Raw genomic sequence first — 20397 nt, forward strand, 5'->3', positions numbered from 1 at the left:
AATTCTCCGTTCGCAGTAAAACTGCATGTCTGTGCGAATGTAATGGTAATTTCAATTGAAAAGGTGTTGTCTGTGATGGCGGTGCGCTGCCACGTCATGGATACTCTATGCGCCGCCACTTCATGCTATGACGCTCCACTCTGACATGCCTCTGCACTCCTCCACACCACTCCACTCTAGCCCTGTTACTCTACATCCCTGCACAACACTTACCCTATGACCATCCACTTCAATTTACCCCACTCCACTCTACCCCATTCCAATCAAATCTACCCCAATCTACTCCTGTCCAATCTACCCAACCCCACTTGACTACATTCTACCCCAATCCAGTCTAACAAATCAAACCCAATTTACCCCACTCCAATCTACACCATTCCAAACCTCTCCAACCTACCCTAATACATCCCCCTTCAATCCACCCTTGTACATCCCACTCCAATCTACCCCACTCCAAGTTATCCCACTCCACTCTAAGCCACCCTTCTCCACTCCAATCAACCGCAGTCTACACCAATCCATCACAATCTACTCCACGCCAGTCTACTTCGATCTACCCTACTCCATTCCAGCCTATCCACTCCTCTCCAATCTAACCCACTCTACCCCAATCTAACCCACTCCTCTGCAATCGACCTGAATCCACTCCAATCTACCCCATTCCACCCCAATCTACTCCATTCCAATATACCGTACTCCAATCTACCCCACTCTACACTCCACTCCAATTAACCCCAATCTACTCCACTCCAATCTGTCACAATCCACCCCACTCCAGTCTACCCCAGTCTACTCCACTCCATTCCAATCTATCCACTGGTGTTCGTGTGACGCTTCAGCCAGTCCTAACTTTTTATCTCTGTCTGAAGATGTCGCATATGAGTATGGGGTGAGCGTATTTGCACATCTTTTCTACGTGTGATGCGCTTGGAGTGGACGTGTCCTTGAGAATCATAAGCCAAGTAGACTTTCGCGTACATAAGTCACGCGAGATGCATTTTCTGTGCAGACGATAGTCACGGAAGGAAGTCACCGGGCAGTGCGTGCTGCTGCAGCACACACTCACATTTGCAGTTCACAAGCGACATTTTGTACCTGATCCACATGCAAAAACGACACCCAAAATGTAAGCGCAAGAAAAACAAAAAATATGTGAAATATGCAAAACAGGATAATTGTGAAGTGTGAAAGATTAAATCACGTACAGTATTGCCCAGGCCTTTCATGAGAGGGAGTCGCTTGCTAGTTATGCCTGGCAGAGAGAATCCCTGTGACCAGGATGCCAAGTTAGAAAATAGAACATCTTGTGTGCAAATCACACTTGGAGCACAGTATATCCACAAAAATGGACACCACACAAATGTGGGCTTTGTGTAGCGCATAATGTGGGAATTACACATAAGTGGTACATCACACACTTCTTCTCACACACAAACCTGGACCAGAGCAGTGCAAACCTCACCTCTGACAAACAGAACATATACTTGTAGTGCAGTGTAAGCTGGCCTCGTGTATAGTTCAGGGCCGGCACGGGGCATGTGCACACACATAAACAAACACACATACACACTCACTAGGTAAATTAAGGTAGCAGCTGTGCAAGTGTCATTGAGTCACACATATAAGACAGCAAGAGCACAGACAGTAAATTAGCAGTGCACACTTTACTCCCTTACAGAACAGGTAAATAAATGCCATGAGCAGTGCGCTTTACCTCCACTGAGCTTAGCGGTCACTTGGCACCTCTCTACCATCAAGTAGTGACGTGTGAGGGAACTGTTGCCTCGGAGTTAAAAAAAAAAACAACTAACGCTGCATAATACCCACTAACCTCCACCTTCTCTCTTTATTTCTATCTCCCTCTCTCCAGGAATCTTCCTACTCCTTTGCACTGAAATGCCTTATCAGCCTTTCCACGGCTATCCTGCTGGGTCTCGTTATCATGTACCATGCCAGGGAGATCCAGGTAAGAGCCACACCTCGTCTTTGCAAGCGTGTTCTTCCCATGTTCATCTAGGTGGGATGTTCAGAGCCACAAGCACTAACAGCGACAGACTCAAAGTTACCCCACGGTATGAACAAAGACGAGGACCTAGAGGAATTAGGCCTCATTTCCATTCACCTCTGTGAGAAGTTGGCCTGATGTGCAGTGTTCACTATTCTAGTGATCACTATATATCAGTCCAAACAACCCTTATTGATGATTGGTTGTAAGTCAACCTTATAGACCAGCTATCCTAGTAGCGTGGATACGAGCAGTCTAAGGCTAAGACTCTAGAGGGCGTGTTAAGCCAGCTGTTTTACCATCACATTACCCCTTGAACACCCAGTGAAAGGACACCACACAAGTGTTATGAAAATAAACAGTGTATTTATTAGAATCACAACAACCCTGTACTCTTTATGAGGACAGGGTGCTAGGCACACAACAAAACTCTTACGAAAATACTTAAGTTAGCACGTTATACACAAATGCCCGAGGGGCACGAAAAACCATATACTTAAAAAGTGGAATGCGAATTACTAGCAGGTAAGTAACAGTTCTAATAGGCTTTGGAATCGCTAGGACTGGACTAGGGAATCGTTAGATTACTACTAGGAGGCCCAGGGGACTCGGGTGTAGTAGGGAGAAAACGACAGTGGATCCTGACCCTAGGATAGTGAGGCTATGCTGGGACACCGGAGTGCCGAAGTTACCTAGCCCAGGGGCTGCAGCTGCATAGGTCTGTAAAGACGTCGGGGATCTCGTTGCCGGACCAGGAGCCTGGAAGGAAGAAGTTGCTGGCAGGCGACCAGTGAAGAAAAGTTCGATGGATCCAAGCCTGGATCAAGGAAGAAGAAAACCTGAAAGCAGAGGGGACCAAGTTCTTGAATCACTAGCCAGTGATTAAGTGGGCACCAGGATGGCACCGGGCGAAGTCACCGCAGTCAGGTGAGTGGGCGCTGCTGGGCTCTGCAGTCTCTCGGACCAGGAGGCGTTGTCGGCGACCAGGATGGAGGTGCGAGCTGTCCCACGAAGGTTCTTGCTGTCGACGTCGCTGGACCCAGGATTGGGCAACAAGTCTTGGCAAATGCAAGGCCCACGCGGTGGACCTAAAATGGCGTCTTGGGCGGACCAGGAGGGTCCAGGGTACTTCTCCGATGGAGGGAAGCAAGGGCCAGTCTGGAGCAACCAGACCAGCAGCAGAAATGTCGTCGGGCGTCGTCAGGAAGGCCACAAGCCAGCGGGCTAGTAGCCAAACAACGCGGTGAGCAGCAAAAAGCAGAAGGGCCCCACGCAGATCGTGGAGATGCTGGGGGGCTGCACTTCGGTGCTGGAGCTGCTCAGGGTGGGGGCTTCTCGGACCCCAAAGCACTCACCAGGAATTCACTCGGCGGGCTTGCTGGAAAGAAGTCGTGCAGTCTTGAAGATGGCCGGTCCCTCGAGGTCTCGTCACACCCACGAATCTCAGCGTGACTGATGATGCAGGTAGAGGTCAGAGGTGCCAGGGAAGCCGGTTCTCGTCGAGCTGGGCAGTCTTGATCCGGAGGAGAGACTTGCAGCAGACCGCAGTGTTCTTAAGATGGTGCCTGCGGATGCAGGGTGACTACTCCTTAGTCACAAGGGAGAAATCTTAGGAAGAAGTCTTGAGTTCCTTTCGTGGAAAGTAGTTTCAGGATTCAAAGATGATCTGATTTGGAAGGGGGCCAGTTCCTACCTTTATCCTGTAAAAAGGGGCTGGCACGCGACTAAGTCCTGCCCTATGGGTGGGACTAGGAGGGGGGTGGTTACACCCACTTCCTTGGCGGGCTTTTCCCCAGCACAGGGTCTGGAGTGACCCTGGAACTGGTTCCAGCCAGCCTATGCACAGTGAGCACCGGGGTGCCACGTGCAGTCACCTTCCTCTAAAGCCCTGCCTACCTACAATACACAAAACCCTGTCTGGGACGGTGCTGGCACCGCCCCTGGCAGGAAACCCTTTGTCCTTATCTCCTGCTCTGGGAGGACTCCCAGCAGCAGGAGGGCAGACTTGTGTCTCGGTGGCAGCATCCATTTTGTGGAGCTGAGGCTCTGTTTGACTTTAACCGGGGTTAGGGGTTACATACATGTCGTGTCCCTCTAGAAGGGTGGAATGCTAACCCCGTCGCCAGAATTGGCGAGGGGTTAGTATTCCAATTCGTATGACACCTTACTCGACATGTTTTGATAAAGCGATACCAGAGTTGGCATATAACCGCGAGGATTATAATGCACTTAAGAGTATATGGTATGCGATATCATGGAAACGGCTAAGGGATGGATCCCGAAAACCGTAGACAGGCTCAGCTCATGCCAGAGCACCATCTCACACGATTCCAAGCACTCTGCCTTCAGGATTGTTAAGGCCTGCCATAGGAGTGACTGATAGGAGATCTGTGCGTCCATTTTAGGGTTAGATATAGGTATACTATATCTAAAGCAAAGGGTGAGTACACCACCTTGCCCCAGCTGTCGTGCAGCCAGTTGTGTCAGTTTAGTTAGTCAGCCCAGGGGTGGCATACATGCTTCAGCCCCTGGGAGACTTCTGGGTACACCTCAGCCCTGAGTACAGGGACTTGGAGAGGGCCCAGTGCCAATTCAGTACCTGAGTACAATTTGGATAGAGAGAACAGCTAGGCTGTGGGTCGGATTAGCAGGCCCACAGCCAGGGAAAGTCGTAAACCAGTGCAGCAAAAAGCAAAAATCTGGGTGATCATAGGATTGCAGACCCTACTCTCCTACATGACCCCCCCCAAACTTTGGGACAATAAACTAACCTTGACCAGGTGAGTCTTCTTGCTCTAAGTGGAAATACCTGGAGAGCCCATCAGCATTGCTGTGATCAGTCCCAGGTCTATGCTCCACTGTAAAATCCATCCCCTGTAGGGAAATGGACCACCTAAGCAGTTTGGGGTTTTCACCCTTCATCTGATTTAGCCACAAGAGGGGCTTATGGTCTGTCTGAATGGTGAAGTGAGTGCCAAACAAGTAGGCCCTCAGCTTCTTCAGGGCCCAGACCACAGCAAAGGCCTCCCTCTCAATAGCTGACCAATTTTTCTCTCTGGGTGTCAACCTCCTACTAATGAAAGCAATAGGCTGATCATTACCATCAAAATTCAGTTGAGACAGAACAGCCCCCACACCCAACTCAGAAGCATCTGTTTGGACAATGAATGGCTTGGAGTAATCTGGACTCTTTAGGATAGGTGCTGTGCACATGGCCTGCTTTAGGTCATTGAATGCTTTCTGACAGCTTGCTGTCCACTGAACTTTCTTTGGCATCTTTTTGCTTGTCAGGTCATTAAGAGGGGTCACTATGGACCCATAATTTCTGACAAACTTCCTATAGTACCCAGTCAGGCCCAAGAAAGCTCGAACCTGAGTCTGGGTGATTGGAGGAGTCCAGTCCTTGATGGCCTGTATCTTACTCTCCGGTGGCTGAACCTGGCCTCCACCTACAAGGTGGCCCAGGTATACAACCTGTGTCTGCCCTATCTGGCACTTTGTGGCCTTGATAGTGAGGCCTGCCTTTTGCAGGGCCTCTAACACTTTCCTCAGGTGGACCAGGTGATCCTCCCAGGTGGAGCTAAAGACAGCAATATCGTCAAGATAAGCTGCACAGAAGTCATCCAGCCCAGTGAGGACTTGATTCACCAACCTTTGGAAGGTGGCAGGGGCATTTTTCAGTCCAAAGGGCATTACCACAAATTGATAATGCCCTCCAGGGGTAGAAAATGCTGTCTTAGGTTTGGCTTCCTCAGCTAACCTGATTTGCCAATACCCAGCTGTCAAATCAAATGTGCTTAAGAAGTTGGCAGAAGCCAATCTATCTATAAGCTCATCTGCTCTTGGTATTGGGTGGGCATCAGTCTTAGTGACTGCATTGAGGCCTCTGTAGTCTACGCAAAACCTCATCTCTCTCTTACCACCCTGGGTGTGAGGCTTTGGCACTAGAACTACTGGGCTAGCCCAAGGGCTATCTGAGGGCTCAATGACTCCCAGCTCCAACATTTTCTGCACTTCAGTTTTGATGCAGTCTCTAACATGATCAGGCTGTCTGTAGATTTTACTCTTGACAGGCAGACTGTCCCCAGTGTCAACATCATGGGTACACCAATCAGTTTGGCTGGGTGTCAGAGAGAACATATGTCTGAAGGATTGCAAGACTTGCCTGCAATTCTGTTGCTGATGTTCAGTGAGGCTGCCACAAAAGACAACACCATCAACTGATCCATCATCAGGATTCTGAGTGAGCAGGTCTGGGAGAGGGTCACTCTCTTCCTCCTGTCCCTCATCTGTGGCCATGAGCAAGCTCATGTCCTTCCTGTCAACATATGCCTTGAGCCTGTTAACATGGAGCACTCTGAGAGGGCTCCTGGGAGTTCCAAGGTCCACCAAGTAGGTAACCTCTCCCTTTTGCTCAATGATGGTGTGGGGCCCAGACCATTTGTCTTTCAGAGCTGCTGGGGCCACTGGCTCCAGCACCCACACCTTCTGTCCTGGCTGGTACACAGTCAGTACAGCCTTTTGGTCATGCCAAGCTTTTTGAAGTTCCTGGCTGGCCTCAAGGTTTTTAGATGCCTTTTCCATATACTCAGCCATCCTGGAGCGGAGACCAAGTACATAGTCCACTATGTTGGTTGCAGGCTTTTTGAGAGGTCTCTCCCATCCTTCCTTCACCAAACACAGGGGTCCTCTTACAGGATGCCCATACAGAAGCTCAAAAGGGCTGTAGCCAACCCCCTTCTGTGGGACCTCTCTGTAAGCAAACAAGAGGCAGGGGATCAGGACATCCCATCTTCTCCTAAGAGTTTCAGGTAGTCCATGAATCATCCCTTTGAGGGTCCTGTTGAATCTCTCAACAAGCCCATTGCATTGTGGGTGGTAGGGTGTGGTGAACTTGTAGTTCACACCACACTCCTTCCACATTGCAGTCAGATATCCTGACATGAAGTTTGTACCTCTGTCAGAAACGACCTCCTTAGGGAAACCCACTCTGGAGAACACTCCAACTAGGGCTCTTGCCACTACAGGGGCTGTAGTGGTCCTAAGGGGAATAGCCTCAGGATACCTGGTGGCATGGTCCACCACCACCAGTATAAACTTGTGTCCTGATGCTGTCTGGGGTTCCATTGGACCAACAATGTCAATCCCCACTCTTTCAAAGGGAACCCCCACCACAGGTAGTGGTATGAGGGGGGCCTTTGTTGTGCCACCTGACTTACCACTGGCTTGGCAAGTGACACAGGAGCGACAAAACTCCTTGGTATTCTCATTCATATGGGGCCAGTGAAAGTGTGAGACAAGCCTGTCCCAAGTCTTTGTCTGACCTAAGTGACCTGCAAGGGGAATCTCATGGGCCAAGGTGAGAAGGAAACCTCTCAGAGACAAGGGGATGACCAGCCTCCTGGTTGCACCAGGCTTGGGGTCTCTTGACTCAGAGTACAGGAGTCCATCTTCCCAGTATACCCTGTGGGCACCTGTGGCATTCCCTGCAGCCTCAGCAGCAGCCTGCTGTCTGAGGGGTTCAAGGGAAGGGCAGCTCAACTGTTCCTTCCCCAGGTCTGCTCTGGAGGGTCCCCCTGAGCCCAGAAACTCAACTTGATCAAGTTCAAGCTCTTTAGGCTCAGTTTCCCTCAGCTCTTCTAGATCAGCCTCCTCAGAGACTTGATCCTCAACCTGGGGCAAGGGGGAAGGCAAAGCCTTACCCTTACTGCTCTTCTTCTTGGAAGGTGTCTGGTCCATCATTTCAGGATCCAGCACCTGTTCAGTGGGGCATTTTCTGGCCTGTGACCTAGTCACAGCAAGCACATGTGCTGGCAAGCCTAACATTTCCATGTGAGTCCTCTGCTCCACTTCTGACCATTGTGATGACTCCAAATCATTGGCCAACAAACAATCAACTGGGAGGTCTGAACTGACTACAACTTTCTTTTGTCCCTTCACTCCACCCCAGGAGAAAGCCACAATTGCCACACTATGACTAGTAGTGACATTGCTGGCATTGGTCACCAGGAAATCAGTACCTGGCATGATCTGTCCAGGGTCCACAAAGTTAGGTGTCACCATGGTGACACTGGCACAAGTGTCCCTATAGGCCTGAGCCATCTTGCCATTAATCAAAGGTGTCTGCCTGTATTTGCCCAAAGTATTGGGACTTATTTCAGGGGACATATCCATATCCCCTGTACAGACAAGGACAGCCTGAGTGAGTGTGCCAACTAAGTTGTCAGACCCCTCAGTACCCAAGGTTAACCCAACTAATGCCTTGGGAGGTACACTACCACTACTGACTGTACTAGGGGGTGCAGTTGCCTTAGGGGCTGTAGTGGCAGGAGTTTGTCCTCCTCTTTTGGTGCACTCACTAAACCAGTGAGATTTACTTTTGCAGTACTGGCACCACCTTTTTGACTGGCCTTCTTGAGTCTTCTTCTTCTGGGAAGCCTGACCCCCACCCTCTTTGGTTTGTTGGGGACCTGGTGAAGACTTCTGGTCATTTTGCTCATTCTTAACATTACCCTTCTGGTCTGCTTTCTTCTGACCACCCTGGTTCTGGTTCTGGTTCTGCTTGATCCTTGTCCTGACCCATTTGTCTGCCTTCTTTCCCAATTCTTGGGGAGAGGTCAGATCTGAATCAACAAGGTGCTGGTGCAGCAACTGGTTCTGACAATTGTTTAAAATTTGTTCTCTCATCATTAGATTAAACAATCCTGTGTAATCTGTAACCTTGCTACCCAGCAACCAGCCCTCCAAAGCCTTAGTGGCACAATCCACAAAATCAGACCAGTCCTGAGACTGAGTTTTCTGGGTGTCTCTGAACAGCAACCTGTACTGCTCAGTGGTTAAACCAAACCCATCAACCAGTGTATTCTTCAGGACCTGGTAATTGTTAGCATCCTCCACTCTTGTAGTGAGGAGCTTATCTCTACCTTTACCATCAAAGGAGAGCCACAGTATAGCTGCCCACTGACTCTGGGGAATGCCCTGCACAGTGCAGGCCCTCTCCAGAGCAGCCATCCATTTCTGGATATCATCCCCTTGCTTAAAGGGGGGCACTATTTTAGTCAGGTGTTTAGTGTCTAAACCCTTCTCTCTATCTCTTGGGAGATTGCTGCCACCAGTGGGAGCTAGCCCACTCATCTGCTGCTCTCTTGCCAGGGCAAGCTTCTCTTTGGCCAGGGCAATTTCTTCCCTTTCAATCCTCAGTTCAGCTTGTCTCATCCTAGCTTCATGCTCTCTTCTCTGAGGGGAAGTAAATCTCCTCTGTGGAGGATTCCTCCTCCCCTGAGAAGAGGCATTAGAGTGCAGAGATCTATTGGAGTCCCTAGAAAGAGATCTATCTCTCCTAACTCCAAGGTTAGGCCCACTTCGGGTTAGTACTGGGGGTCCCCCAGATCCTAGCCCAAGTAAGTCTAAGTTGGCCCTGGTTAGCCTTCTGACTACCTCAAGACCTTTGTCTACCTCATCCCCAGAGAGTTCCTCTTGATCCTCCTCCTCAACTGCAGTAGCAATGTTGGGGAGATCTGGATCCCCAGAGGTTCCCTCTAAGGCTGGCATGTTCTCATGTAACTGAGAAAGCTTTCTGGCATCATATGTCTCTAAGAGACCTATCAGAAAGGGAATGGTGGGGTTAGACCCCTGCTTCAGTTTTCTGGAGACACAGATTTGTCTCATCTCCTGGAAACTGAGAGCTGCATATCTTGAAGTGACCTGTGGAGGGTCAACACTGACCAGGGGAGTCTCAGTAGAATCTCCCTGGGTAGACATGCTTTTCTAGTGAGGTGTAAGTGGTGCACTTACCTACACTATGTGTTTGCCTACTGATCCCTTGCTAGAGTTGTAGTTTAGGGTGTGCTAGGCCCTAGGAGCTACAACAGCTGGTTCAGTAGAACTCAGAGTATTCTAAGCTAAGTTATATGTACCTTTAGTACTTATGTGATCTTTCACAAGATATTCTTAGGGCATGTGTGGTAAAACAACAGCAAGCTCAAATCCCAACCGCTGCTCACCAATGTGAGAAGTTGGCCTGATGTGCAGTGTTCACTATTCTAGTGATCACTATATATCAGTCCAAACAACCCTTATTGATGATTGGTTGTAAGTCAACCTTATAGACCAGCTATCCTAGTAGCGTGGATACGAGCAGTCTAAGGCTAAGACTCTAGAGGGCGTGTTAAGCCAGCTGTTTTACCATCACATTACCCCTTGAACACCCAGTGAAAGGACACCACACAAGTGTTATGAAAATAAACAGTGTATTTATTAGAATCACAACAACCCTGTACTCTTTATGAGGACAGGGTGCTAGGCACACAACAAAACTCTTACGAAAATACTTAAGTTAGCACGTTATACACAAATGCCCGAGGGGCACGAAAAACCATATACTTTAAAAGTGGAATGCGAATTACTAGCAGGTAAGTAACAGTTCTAATAGGCTTTGGAATCGCTAGGACTGGACTAGGGAATCGTTAGATTACTACTAGGAGACCCAGGGGACTCGGGTGCAGAGTGTGCACTCTCACGCGGGATGCGGGACAAAGTCTATGGAGGCTAGTAAAGGCAAAGTTAGTGTTCACGGGCGAACCCGACCTGGTAGGAAGAAAACGACAGTGGATCCTGACCCTAGGATAGTGAGGCTATGCTGGGACACCGAAGTGCCGAAGTTACCTAGCCCAGGGGCTGCAGCTGCATAGGTCTGAAAAGACGTCGGGGATCTCGTTGCCGGACCAGGAGCCTGGAAGGAAGAAGTTGCTGGCAGGCGACCAGTGAAGAAAAGTTCGATGGATCCAAGCCTGGATCAAGGAAGAAGAAAACCTGAAAGCAGAGGGGACCAAGTTCTTGAATCACTAGCCAGTGATTAAGTGGGCACCAGGATGGCACCGGGCGAAGTCACCGCAGTCAGGTGAGTGGGCGCTGCTGGGCTCTGCAGTCTCTCGGACCAGGAGGCGTTGTCGGCGACCAGGATGGAGGTGCGAGCTGTCCCACGAAGGTTCTTGCTGTCGACGTCGCTGGACCCAGGATTGGGCAACAAGTCTTGGCAAATGCAAGGCCCACGCGGTGGACCTAAAATGGCGTCTTGGGCGGACCAGGAGGGTCCAGGGTACTTCTCCGATGGAGGGAAGCAAGGGCCAGTCTGGAGCAACCAGACCAGCAGCAGAAATGTCGTCGGGCGTCGTCAGGAAGGCCACAAGCCAGCGGGCTAGTAGCCAAACAACGCGGTGAGCAGCAAAAAGCAGAAGGGCCCCACGCAGATCGTGGAGATGCTGGGGGGCTGCACTTCGGTGCTGGAGCTGCTCAGGGTGGTGGCTTCTCGGACCCCAAAGCACTCACCAGGAATTCACTCGGCGGGCTTGCTGGAAAGAAGTCGTGCAGTCTTGAAGATGGCCGGTCCCTCGAGGTCTCGTCACACCCACGAATCTCAGCGTGACTGATGATGCAGGTAGAGGTCAGAGGTGCCAGGGAAGCCGGTTCTCGTCGAGCTGGGCAGTCTTGATCCGGAGGAGAGACTTGCAGCAGACCGCAGTGTTCTTAAGATGGTGCCTGCGGATGCAGGGTGACTACTCCTTAGTCACAAGGGAGAAATCTTAGGAAGAAGTCTTGAGTTCCTTTCGTGGAAAGTAGTTTCAGGATTCAAAGATGATCTGATTTGGAAGGGGGCCAGTTCCTACCTTTATCCTGTAAAAAGGGGCTGGCACGCGACTAAGTCCTGCCCTATGGGTGGGACTAGGAGGGGGGTGGTTACACCCACTTCCTTGGCGGGCTTTTCCCCAGCACAGGGTCTGGAGTGACCCTGGAACTGGTTCCAGCCAGCCTATGCACAGTGAGCACCGGGGTGCCACGTGCAGTCACCTTCCTCTAAAGCCCTGCCTACCTACAATACACAAAACCCTGTCTGGGACGGTGCTGGCACCGCCCCTGGCAGGAAACCCTTTGTCCTTATCTCCTGCTCTGGGAGGACTCCCAGCAGCAGGAGGGCAGACTTGTGTCTCGGTGGCAGCATCCATTTTGTGGAGCTGAGGCTCTGTTTGACTTTAACCGGGGTTAGGGGTTACATACATGTCGTGTCCCTCTAGAAGGGTGGAATGCTAACCCCGTCGCCAGAATTGGCGAGGGGTTAGTATTCCAATTCGTATGACACCTTACTCGACATGTTTTGATAAAGCGATACCAGAGTTGGCATATAACCGCGAGGATTATAATGCACTTAAGAGTATATGGTATGCGATATCATGGAAACGGCTAAGGGATGGATCCCGAAAACCGTAGACAGGCTCAGCTCATGCCAGAGCACCATCTCACACGATTCCAAGCACTCTGCCTTCAGGATTGTTAAGGCCTGCCATAGGAGTGACTGATAGGAGATCTGTGCGTCCATTTTAGGGTTAGATATAGGTATACTATATCTAAAGCAAAGGGTGAGTACACCACCTTGCCCCAGCTGTCGTGCAGCCAGTTGTGTCAGTTTAGTTAGTCAGCCCAGGGGTGGCATACATGCTTCAGCCCCTGGGAGACTTCTGGGTACACCTCAGCCCTGAGTACAGGGACTTGGAGAGGGCCCAGTGCCAATTCAGTACCTGAGTACAATTTGGATAGAGAGAACAGCTAGGCTGTGGGTCGGATTAGCAGGCCCACAGCCAGGGAAAGTCGTAAACCAGTGCAGCAAAAAGCAAAAATCTGGGTGATCATAGGATTGCAGACCCTACTCTCCTACAACCTCTTACACTAAAGGGAGGTGTGCTTATTCCCAATGTGTGAGAGGAATAGCCAGAAGTGGTCGTGCAGTAGGAAGGGCCTTCAACAAGTTCTACGTAAAGGTAAGGAGGAATACTGAACGTAAGATGTCAGTTTTACCTCAGAGTACTATTGAAAACCGAACAGATTTTAGAGGATGTTCATATATGCTACAAGTGAACATGTTTGTGGATCTGAGCTTTTTTGTTACAATATTAAATGCAGCATAGCTGTATTCCATATCCGCTTCACATTAATGTCTAATACTAATATCAGTGTTTAGAGGTTGGGTAAAAGTAGATTTTGCTGTGAAAAATGTCCCCAAAATTCACTATTTGTGTGATAATTCTATTGAACAAAAGTTTTTGTGGGAAAATTCTACGCTCGTGAAGTTTACAGAACTTTGCTACCTTCACCTAATGCACAATTTATAAACGTGTCAACTCTTTGGAGGCTAAATTAAAATGTTAAACCGAAGATGCAGGTATCTGTAACTTTATATCACATGGTTTGGCTCAGGCAGTTACATCCCCAGAGAGACTGCACAGTGCATTGTTCTTGTTTGCAAGTGAACTAATGGGATTATCCAGGAAGAAATCAGAGCTCACCCCAGCAGCTCAGATTCACTCTCGTCGCTTTCCTTTGTAACGAGCCTGGGTGGAAATACGCAGCGCTTCCGATGGGCTTCAGTGCACGCAACCAACATGCTCTATTTTGGGGTTACTGGTGTCAGAGGGGGTGCAGGCGTGGTTTAGCTGCTCTGCAGAACTTTCAGCCAGATTCATCATTGTCCCGTTTTGCGAGTCTGTAATAGCGATTATTAAGGAATCGCTATTAAGGACTTACAAAACGGGATTCATGTAGAGATTGCAAAAAGAATTGCGATTCCTACATCTTCCTTATTTGCGATTAGCAAATTGCTAATCGCAAATAAGGAATAACTCCCCATGCATTCCTATGGGCCTAAAGGCCCATAGGAATGCATGGGGAGTTATTCCCTATTTGCGATTAGCAATTTGCTAATCGCAAATAAGGATGCGATTTCAAGGGTGCCAGGGGTGTCCAAAGGACACCCTGTAGCACCCCTGAAATGTAAATGTAGACTGATGTTGCGCACACACATGTCCAAAGGACATGTGTGTGTGTAACATACAACTTAGAAAAATGGACTAAAGTGCATTTTTCTAAGTTTTCACTATTTACACGAAGTCAGACTTCGCGGTAAATAGCGGCCAAAAATTGCGATTTAGCAATTCTACAATGGTTCGTGAATTGCATTTAAGGAATCTCAAATAGAGATTCCTTGAATGCAATTCCTCGCAATTTAGCGATTTCGTAATTTGCGATTTTTGCATTTGGGATGATGAATCCCAAATGCAAAAATCGCGCTCGCAAAGGGCCAGATTCTCAGAATCTGGCCCTTTGCGAGACGATTTTCCGTTGATGAATCTGGCTGTATGATCCGCCGATCTTTGCGGTGTATCCAGATGAAGAGCTGAGCAGGAGTTGTCTGCCCTGCGGTTGGACAGGAGGCATGACCTCATCACCTGCAGGAAATAATGGTCCAGCCAGTTGGACTTACCCCAACCAGGGCAATGAGCGTAAGCCACTTACCTTGGTTTAGCGAAGCCTTGTGTACAAACGGCGAGAGTACATATCCTCTTTTATGTTTATTAAAGGGCAGTGCTTAGAAAGCCAACATTTCATGGGCGTGTTTGTTCTACTCTCATACATGTCGTAGTTCTGGTGTCCTTTGCAAACCACCCTTTGTTGGTTTATGATGACGCTGGAACCCTGAGCTGGCATTACAGCTCCAGAGTGCACGGGTATCTGCCATGGGGAACAGCGTTTACCACGCAACTTTTACAACGAAGTACCTGGGGGGCGCTCTAGGATAGGGAATAGTTTTAATTTACTATCCAACACCTTCCCTACCATCCACGGGGACCGGAGTTGGAATAGTAAATTAAACAATTCACTATCCAGCGCTCCCCAACGCAAGTCGTTGTAACGACTTGCGTTGTAAAACTTGCGTCGTAAAGGCATGCGTTGTAAAAGCATGCGTTGTAACGACGTACATCCATCTGCCATGTATCTCTCTGCGATATGGCACAGCGCTGAGACATATCATCATTCTGTGCTGCGGTGCACCACTCATGCATTGTTTGGGTTAAACCACTGATAATGTCCCTTGTCTTGAAATCCCCATGGGATGCTCCGGACTCAGTGACGTCAGAGAGACGTTAGTTGTCCAACCAAGAGAAGGACCAATAATCCTCACCTCTGGGTCTGTGTCCAACCAAGCTGGCTGAAAGATGTCGAACAATATTCGGAGCATTCTTACCTGTCCCCTCTCACCAGATGAGCAGCCCGATACCCATGAGTATACGCGCACCTGAAATCGAGAGGGATGTGGTGGGGGTGGGGATCAGGTACCAGTGGCAGTGACCTCTGGTGACCCAGACACCGGATCCAGGCTGCTTCCATCGCGCCACAAAGACAAGGATTACATCTCTCTACGACCTTGTATTACAGCCTTCGAGGCTGTAAGTAAGGCTCGGAGGTGCCGATGCGGCGCGTTACCTCTAAAGGGACCCTAGTAATGGGTCTCAGGTGTCCATCTGTCCTTCCGCCTCTGCCCCATGAAAGGAAGACAACCCCCCAGCCTAGCGGATCAGAAACCATCTGTGCTCTTTACGTACACAGCCTGGAAACCCAACACTACCTACCCCGGGGAGCACAACACTACACGATGAACTCCTGTATGACCTCCCAGAGGTAGCTCTGCTTTTTAAGAAATTGGTCCAGCATATGGCAGCCGGGAGGACAGCTCAGGGAACTGTAAGACTGGCGCACAACGTGTCCGATCTGGACATGTCCACGGTGAAGTCCACGGTGAAGACCCCGGCTTCTTCTTCATTAACTCTGAATGCTTAGCCCAAGTGGCAGCATGGCCGGCCGACAGGTGAGGTCAGTATGTAGGATCCCTGCTTAGGGAAGACCTGCAGACAGTGTTTCCGGCTGCTAATCCTCGAGGGACTACTCCATATGCTGATATTAAGAAAAGTATCCTGGAACGGTAAGGGGTTGACAGTGAGACTTACCGAATTAGGTTGAGACTCATTAAGGAATGCGTTGATGAAACCCCCAGAGCCCTGTATTATAGGGTGAGAGATGAGACGGACAGGTTGCTTAACACGGACAACACCACCCGGGAGGAAATCATGGAAAAACGTGTATCTGGAACAATTCCTAGCTTCTTTACATCCCCCTATCCAGAAGTGGGTCCGGCAACATAGTAATGTAACCCTAGACACAGCCAGTGAAGCTCACGGAAACTGAAGGGAGTACTCATAGTGCCTGGGCCCAGGCCCTGACTAATATAACAGGGACCTCAATGTTATAACTCTGGAGAGGTGGGACACATTGCCTGGTTTTTCCACAAAAAGAAGATCCAATGGAAATCAGAGTACCGAGAACTTATTATACCACTTCGGGAACCCAAACCATCCTACCTTTGTTTAATGAAGGTTAACCGGGACCCTGTTGCAGCACATCTAGAAACCGGATGTCACCAGTGTGTTATTAGGCCACCCGTCATCCGAGATGGATCCCTGAGTCAATTGGGGCAGTACACATACAGTGCGTCCACGGGCACAAGAAGAACTATCCTGTTGCTGAGCATACTTTACAACACGAAAATGACTGGAGCGTGCCTCTACAGTAGGGATGATACCCCAGCTCCCAGAACCTCTCAATGAGGGTAGCGATTACCCAAGCCTAGAAAACCTAGTCTGGGAAACATAGAAAAAGGGAGAGTCTTGGTGGAAGAAGACCCCATTCCCCCAAATTGGAAATGAAGAGTGGCCTGTTCCAAAGGAAAGGAAAAGTAGGAAACAAAGCAAAGCAGAAAAACACAAAATATCAAGAGCGATGCCAGTCTATCAGGAGACTGTATCTGGGAATCCAATAGGAGTTTTCTGGCAGCACAAAGTGAAGTACCCCAGTTCTGAGAGGCATGGGATGTAGCTAAAGTAGAAGATGATCCTCTTACGGTCAGTCAAGTTTTTCACACAACACAGTTTATAGTATCACGGAGAGGGAGATGCCCAGCCTAAGCAATTACTCATTCCTACTTCCTTTAGAGATAAAGTTCTGTTCTTGGCCCATAAAATAGAAGGGCACATTGGACCAAAGAAGACAGAGAAAGCAATACTAGAACGCTTTTTATTGGCCAAGTATCTAGTCATATGAAGAAATACTGTAGGGAATGCCCAGTTTGTCAAAAGCATAGTCGAGAAAAACCAAGTAAGGCCCCCTTACTACCCTTACTGATGATTGAGGAACTCTTTTCCTGCGAGGGGATGGACATTATTGGTCCATTGATACCATCTAGTAGTGGGTATGGCAATGTTTTGGTGGACTATGCCACATTTTATCTTGAGGCTATTCCCCTAGACCACCCTACCACTACCCTTATTGCAAAAACTATGATTAAATTCATCGCATGGGTCGGAATTCCCCGAGAAATATTGACGGACCAGGGAACCCCTTTTACCTCCAAATTAATGAAACAGATATGTGAGCAACTGAGAAATAAACAAATCCGTACAACTGCTTGCCAACCTCAAACGGACAGTCTGGTAGAGCGGTATAATGCCACATTATCTAGAAACACAAAAGTGGGAACAGATGTTACCACTGGCTCTATTTGCAAGTAGATGCCAAGAACAAAGCAGTACAGGGTTGTCACCATTTCAATTGGTATTTCAATGCAAACTTCGTACTCTGTTAGAAATGGCCAGAGAGTCCTGGGAGAAAGAAAAAGATGATTCAACCCCTTATTTATTTATTTTATTTAGTATGTGACAGGACTCAAAACTCATTTGAATCAGATTAGAGAAATAACGAAAAAAATATTTAGAACATGCTCAACAGGCACAAAAAAACAATATGATAACCAGCAAAACTCAAGAGAATTTAAGGCCAGAGATTTAGTATTGTTGATGTTGCCCTCTTCTGACAATAAAATGATGTGCCAATGGCATGGCCCCTTTTCGGTTTTAGAGTGAGTCACGCCAGTCACCAACAAAATAGAACTAGACAAAGGGAAATAGGCATCATAGATTTATCATGTGAATGTATTAAGGAAATGGGAGGGCCCACGCCCAGCCCTCTTAGGTTCCCTTTCTGAAGAACCTGATCTACTCAAGACATGTATAAACCCTGATTTAGAAAGGAAAAAACAATAAGAGTTGGTTGAACATTTACAGACATATAAGAGGGTGTTTTCTACCACCTGGGAGGACCCATATGATTTATCATTCGATTAATACTAAGCCTGGGGAAAAAGTTAAAACTGAAGCCTCATAGGATACCTCTGGCCCATAGGAAAGCCATTGAAGATGAGGTACAATCAATGCTAAACATGGGAATTGAGCCATCAACGAGTGAGTGGGATTCCCCTATTGTCCTAGTCCCAAAACCAGATGGCTCAATACGTTTTTGTATTGACTTTAGGGAGGTGAATAAAATATCTAAATTCAACACATACCCCATTCTCAGAGTTGACGAAATCCCGAAGACAAAAAAAAACAGCTTTCTCCACTCCAGGGGGTTATATCAATTTACTGGGGCGTGGTGACTTTTCAACCAGTGATGAATATATTATTAGCATCCCACCAATCCTATACTGCAGCTTATATTGATGATATTGTCATCTACAAACCTACCTGGAAAACTCATGCACAGCAGTTAGGAAAGGTTCTTCAAACATTGGATTCCACAAGCCTCAAGGTAAACCCAAAGAAAATCCCTTTAGCAGCAAGACAGGCAAAATATGTAGGTTACCTGTTAGGAGAAGGATTGATACAACCCCAGGTAGAGAAAGTCGCAAGTATTCATAATGTACATTTTCCGAAGACAAAAATAGATCTTAGTGCCTTCCTTGGATTGATAGGCTATGAGCGATTAGGTACCCCTTTGACTGATCGCTTGAAAAAGGGTAAGGACGCTGAAGTGAAGTTGCGTTATCACTCCCAGACAATATTAGATGTTTTCTGTGAGCTAAAGACTGCCCTCACCTCTGACCCCGTCCTTCATAGTACTAATTTTATGCAACCGTCAATCCTACAAACTGATGCCACTGGAGTGGAACTGGGTGCAATTCTATCCCAGACAGATAGAGAGGGAATTGAAAAACCGACTTGGTATATAGCCAGAAACTATTTCCCTGCTAAAAGAATTTTGCAACAATAGAAAAAGAAGCTTTAGCCATAAAATGGGCTAAAGAAGCCCTTCAATATTATCTTGAAGGTCAAAAATTCACCTTGTACATTGACCATGCCCCTCTTGAGTGGATGTCTTGTAATAAAAGTAATAATCCACTCATTCTATGCTGGTTCTTTTCCCTACAACCCTTCCATTTCACAACCAAGCATTGTAAGTGGAAGGAACAGATAAATGCTGCCGTATATACTGATACGTAGTAGATCCATTACTTCGATTAAGAAGGTAGAGGTGGAGGTATGGGAAGAGACCCCCTCCTGCACTCTCTCCTTACCTGACAAACGTGACTTCAGCTCCCCTCCACATCACAAACGAACATCACGTATGATGGCACCTGAAAAAGAAAAAGGACAAAAGATCACAAGAAAGACAAGAAAGTGGCATTAACTTTAGAACATTGACGACAGGAGGAGGGGGCAGGGCCACGCTAATTAAAAGAAAGACTGATTGGATGGTGGGCTCGAGAGGAACATCGAGAAACAGTTCAGAAATGGGGCAGGCAAACATGGGAGAGAGAGAGCGGCAACTGTGGGATGGAGACGAGGAGGAGAGAAAAGTGTGGCAACCACAGGACAGAGACGAGGTGGAGAGAAATGTGAATGTCCATTAGATCTAGGAGACAAACGGACCCGCTGCGGCTATGGTGATCAAAAAAGACACGGAAAGCTATTCCAAAAAGTGGTAGACTCCCGCTAGATGTGATGCAGCACCCTAACACAACTCTGGAGAGTTGTGGCTAGCGCGGTGATTGACTGGGTCTGAAACTGGCTGAAAAAGGGTGGGGAAGAAGGAGAGAAGCCAGAGAGTAAGACGACTAGACGGTGTATAGTGACATTGACAATTTTCTTTCCTTATTCCTCATAAACACTTATTATCTTGCCTTTGTGGTGACTAAGAAAGTAGTGCCAATGCCCTAACACTTTATACTTTAGGTCCAGAATAATTTGTATATTTCACTATAGCGGGAGGAGAGGGAGAGGTACTTACCACTTTCTTTGTACTCCTTTGTTTGAGGGTGTTGACAGCAACATCCTTCTTTGGGCCCTGGAAAGGAAGAGTGGGACAAACTATTATTATGCCTGTCCAGTGTTCTACAGGACCCCACAATTGGATCAATGGACACATAAATATATCTGTCAAACAGTGTACTGTATAATCCTTGATCAAGATTTATAAACTAACAAAGGTATGCGACGTTTACAACGCAACTATTACAACGCCGTTCCATTACGACGCGGTCATACCAACGAAAGGTGTTACAACTAATTGTGCCGGGGGGCGCTCAAGGATAGTAAATCATTTAATTTACTATCCCAACACCTTTCCTACTATCCACGGGGACTGGTGTTGGAATAGTAAATGAAAATTTTTTAATT

General features: G+C 48.0%; 1 protein-coding gene across 1 annotated transcript in view; it reads left to right on the top strand.

Moving 5' to 3' along the window:
* KCNN1 (potassium calcium-activated channel subfamily N member 1) overlaps positions 1-20397 on the top strand; it is a 391559-nt gene that overhangs the window by 175183 nt on the left and 195979 nt on the right. The window contains exon 3 of the mRNA XM_078669137.1: positions 1871-1966. Within this exon, the coding sequence (XP_078525263.1) occupies positions 1871-1966 (96 nt within the window). The remainder of the gene's footprint in view (positions 1-1870; positions 1967-20397) is intronic.

This window comes from Lissotriton helveticus, chromosome 12, assembly GCF_964261635.1.
Source record: "Lissotriton helveticus chromosome 12, aLisHel1.1, whole genome shotgun sequence".
NCBI classification, from domain to species: Eukaryota; Metazoa; Chordata; class Amphibia; order Caudata; family Salamandridae; genus Lissotriton; species Lissotriton helveticus.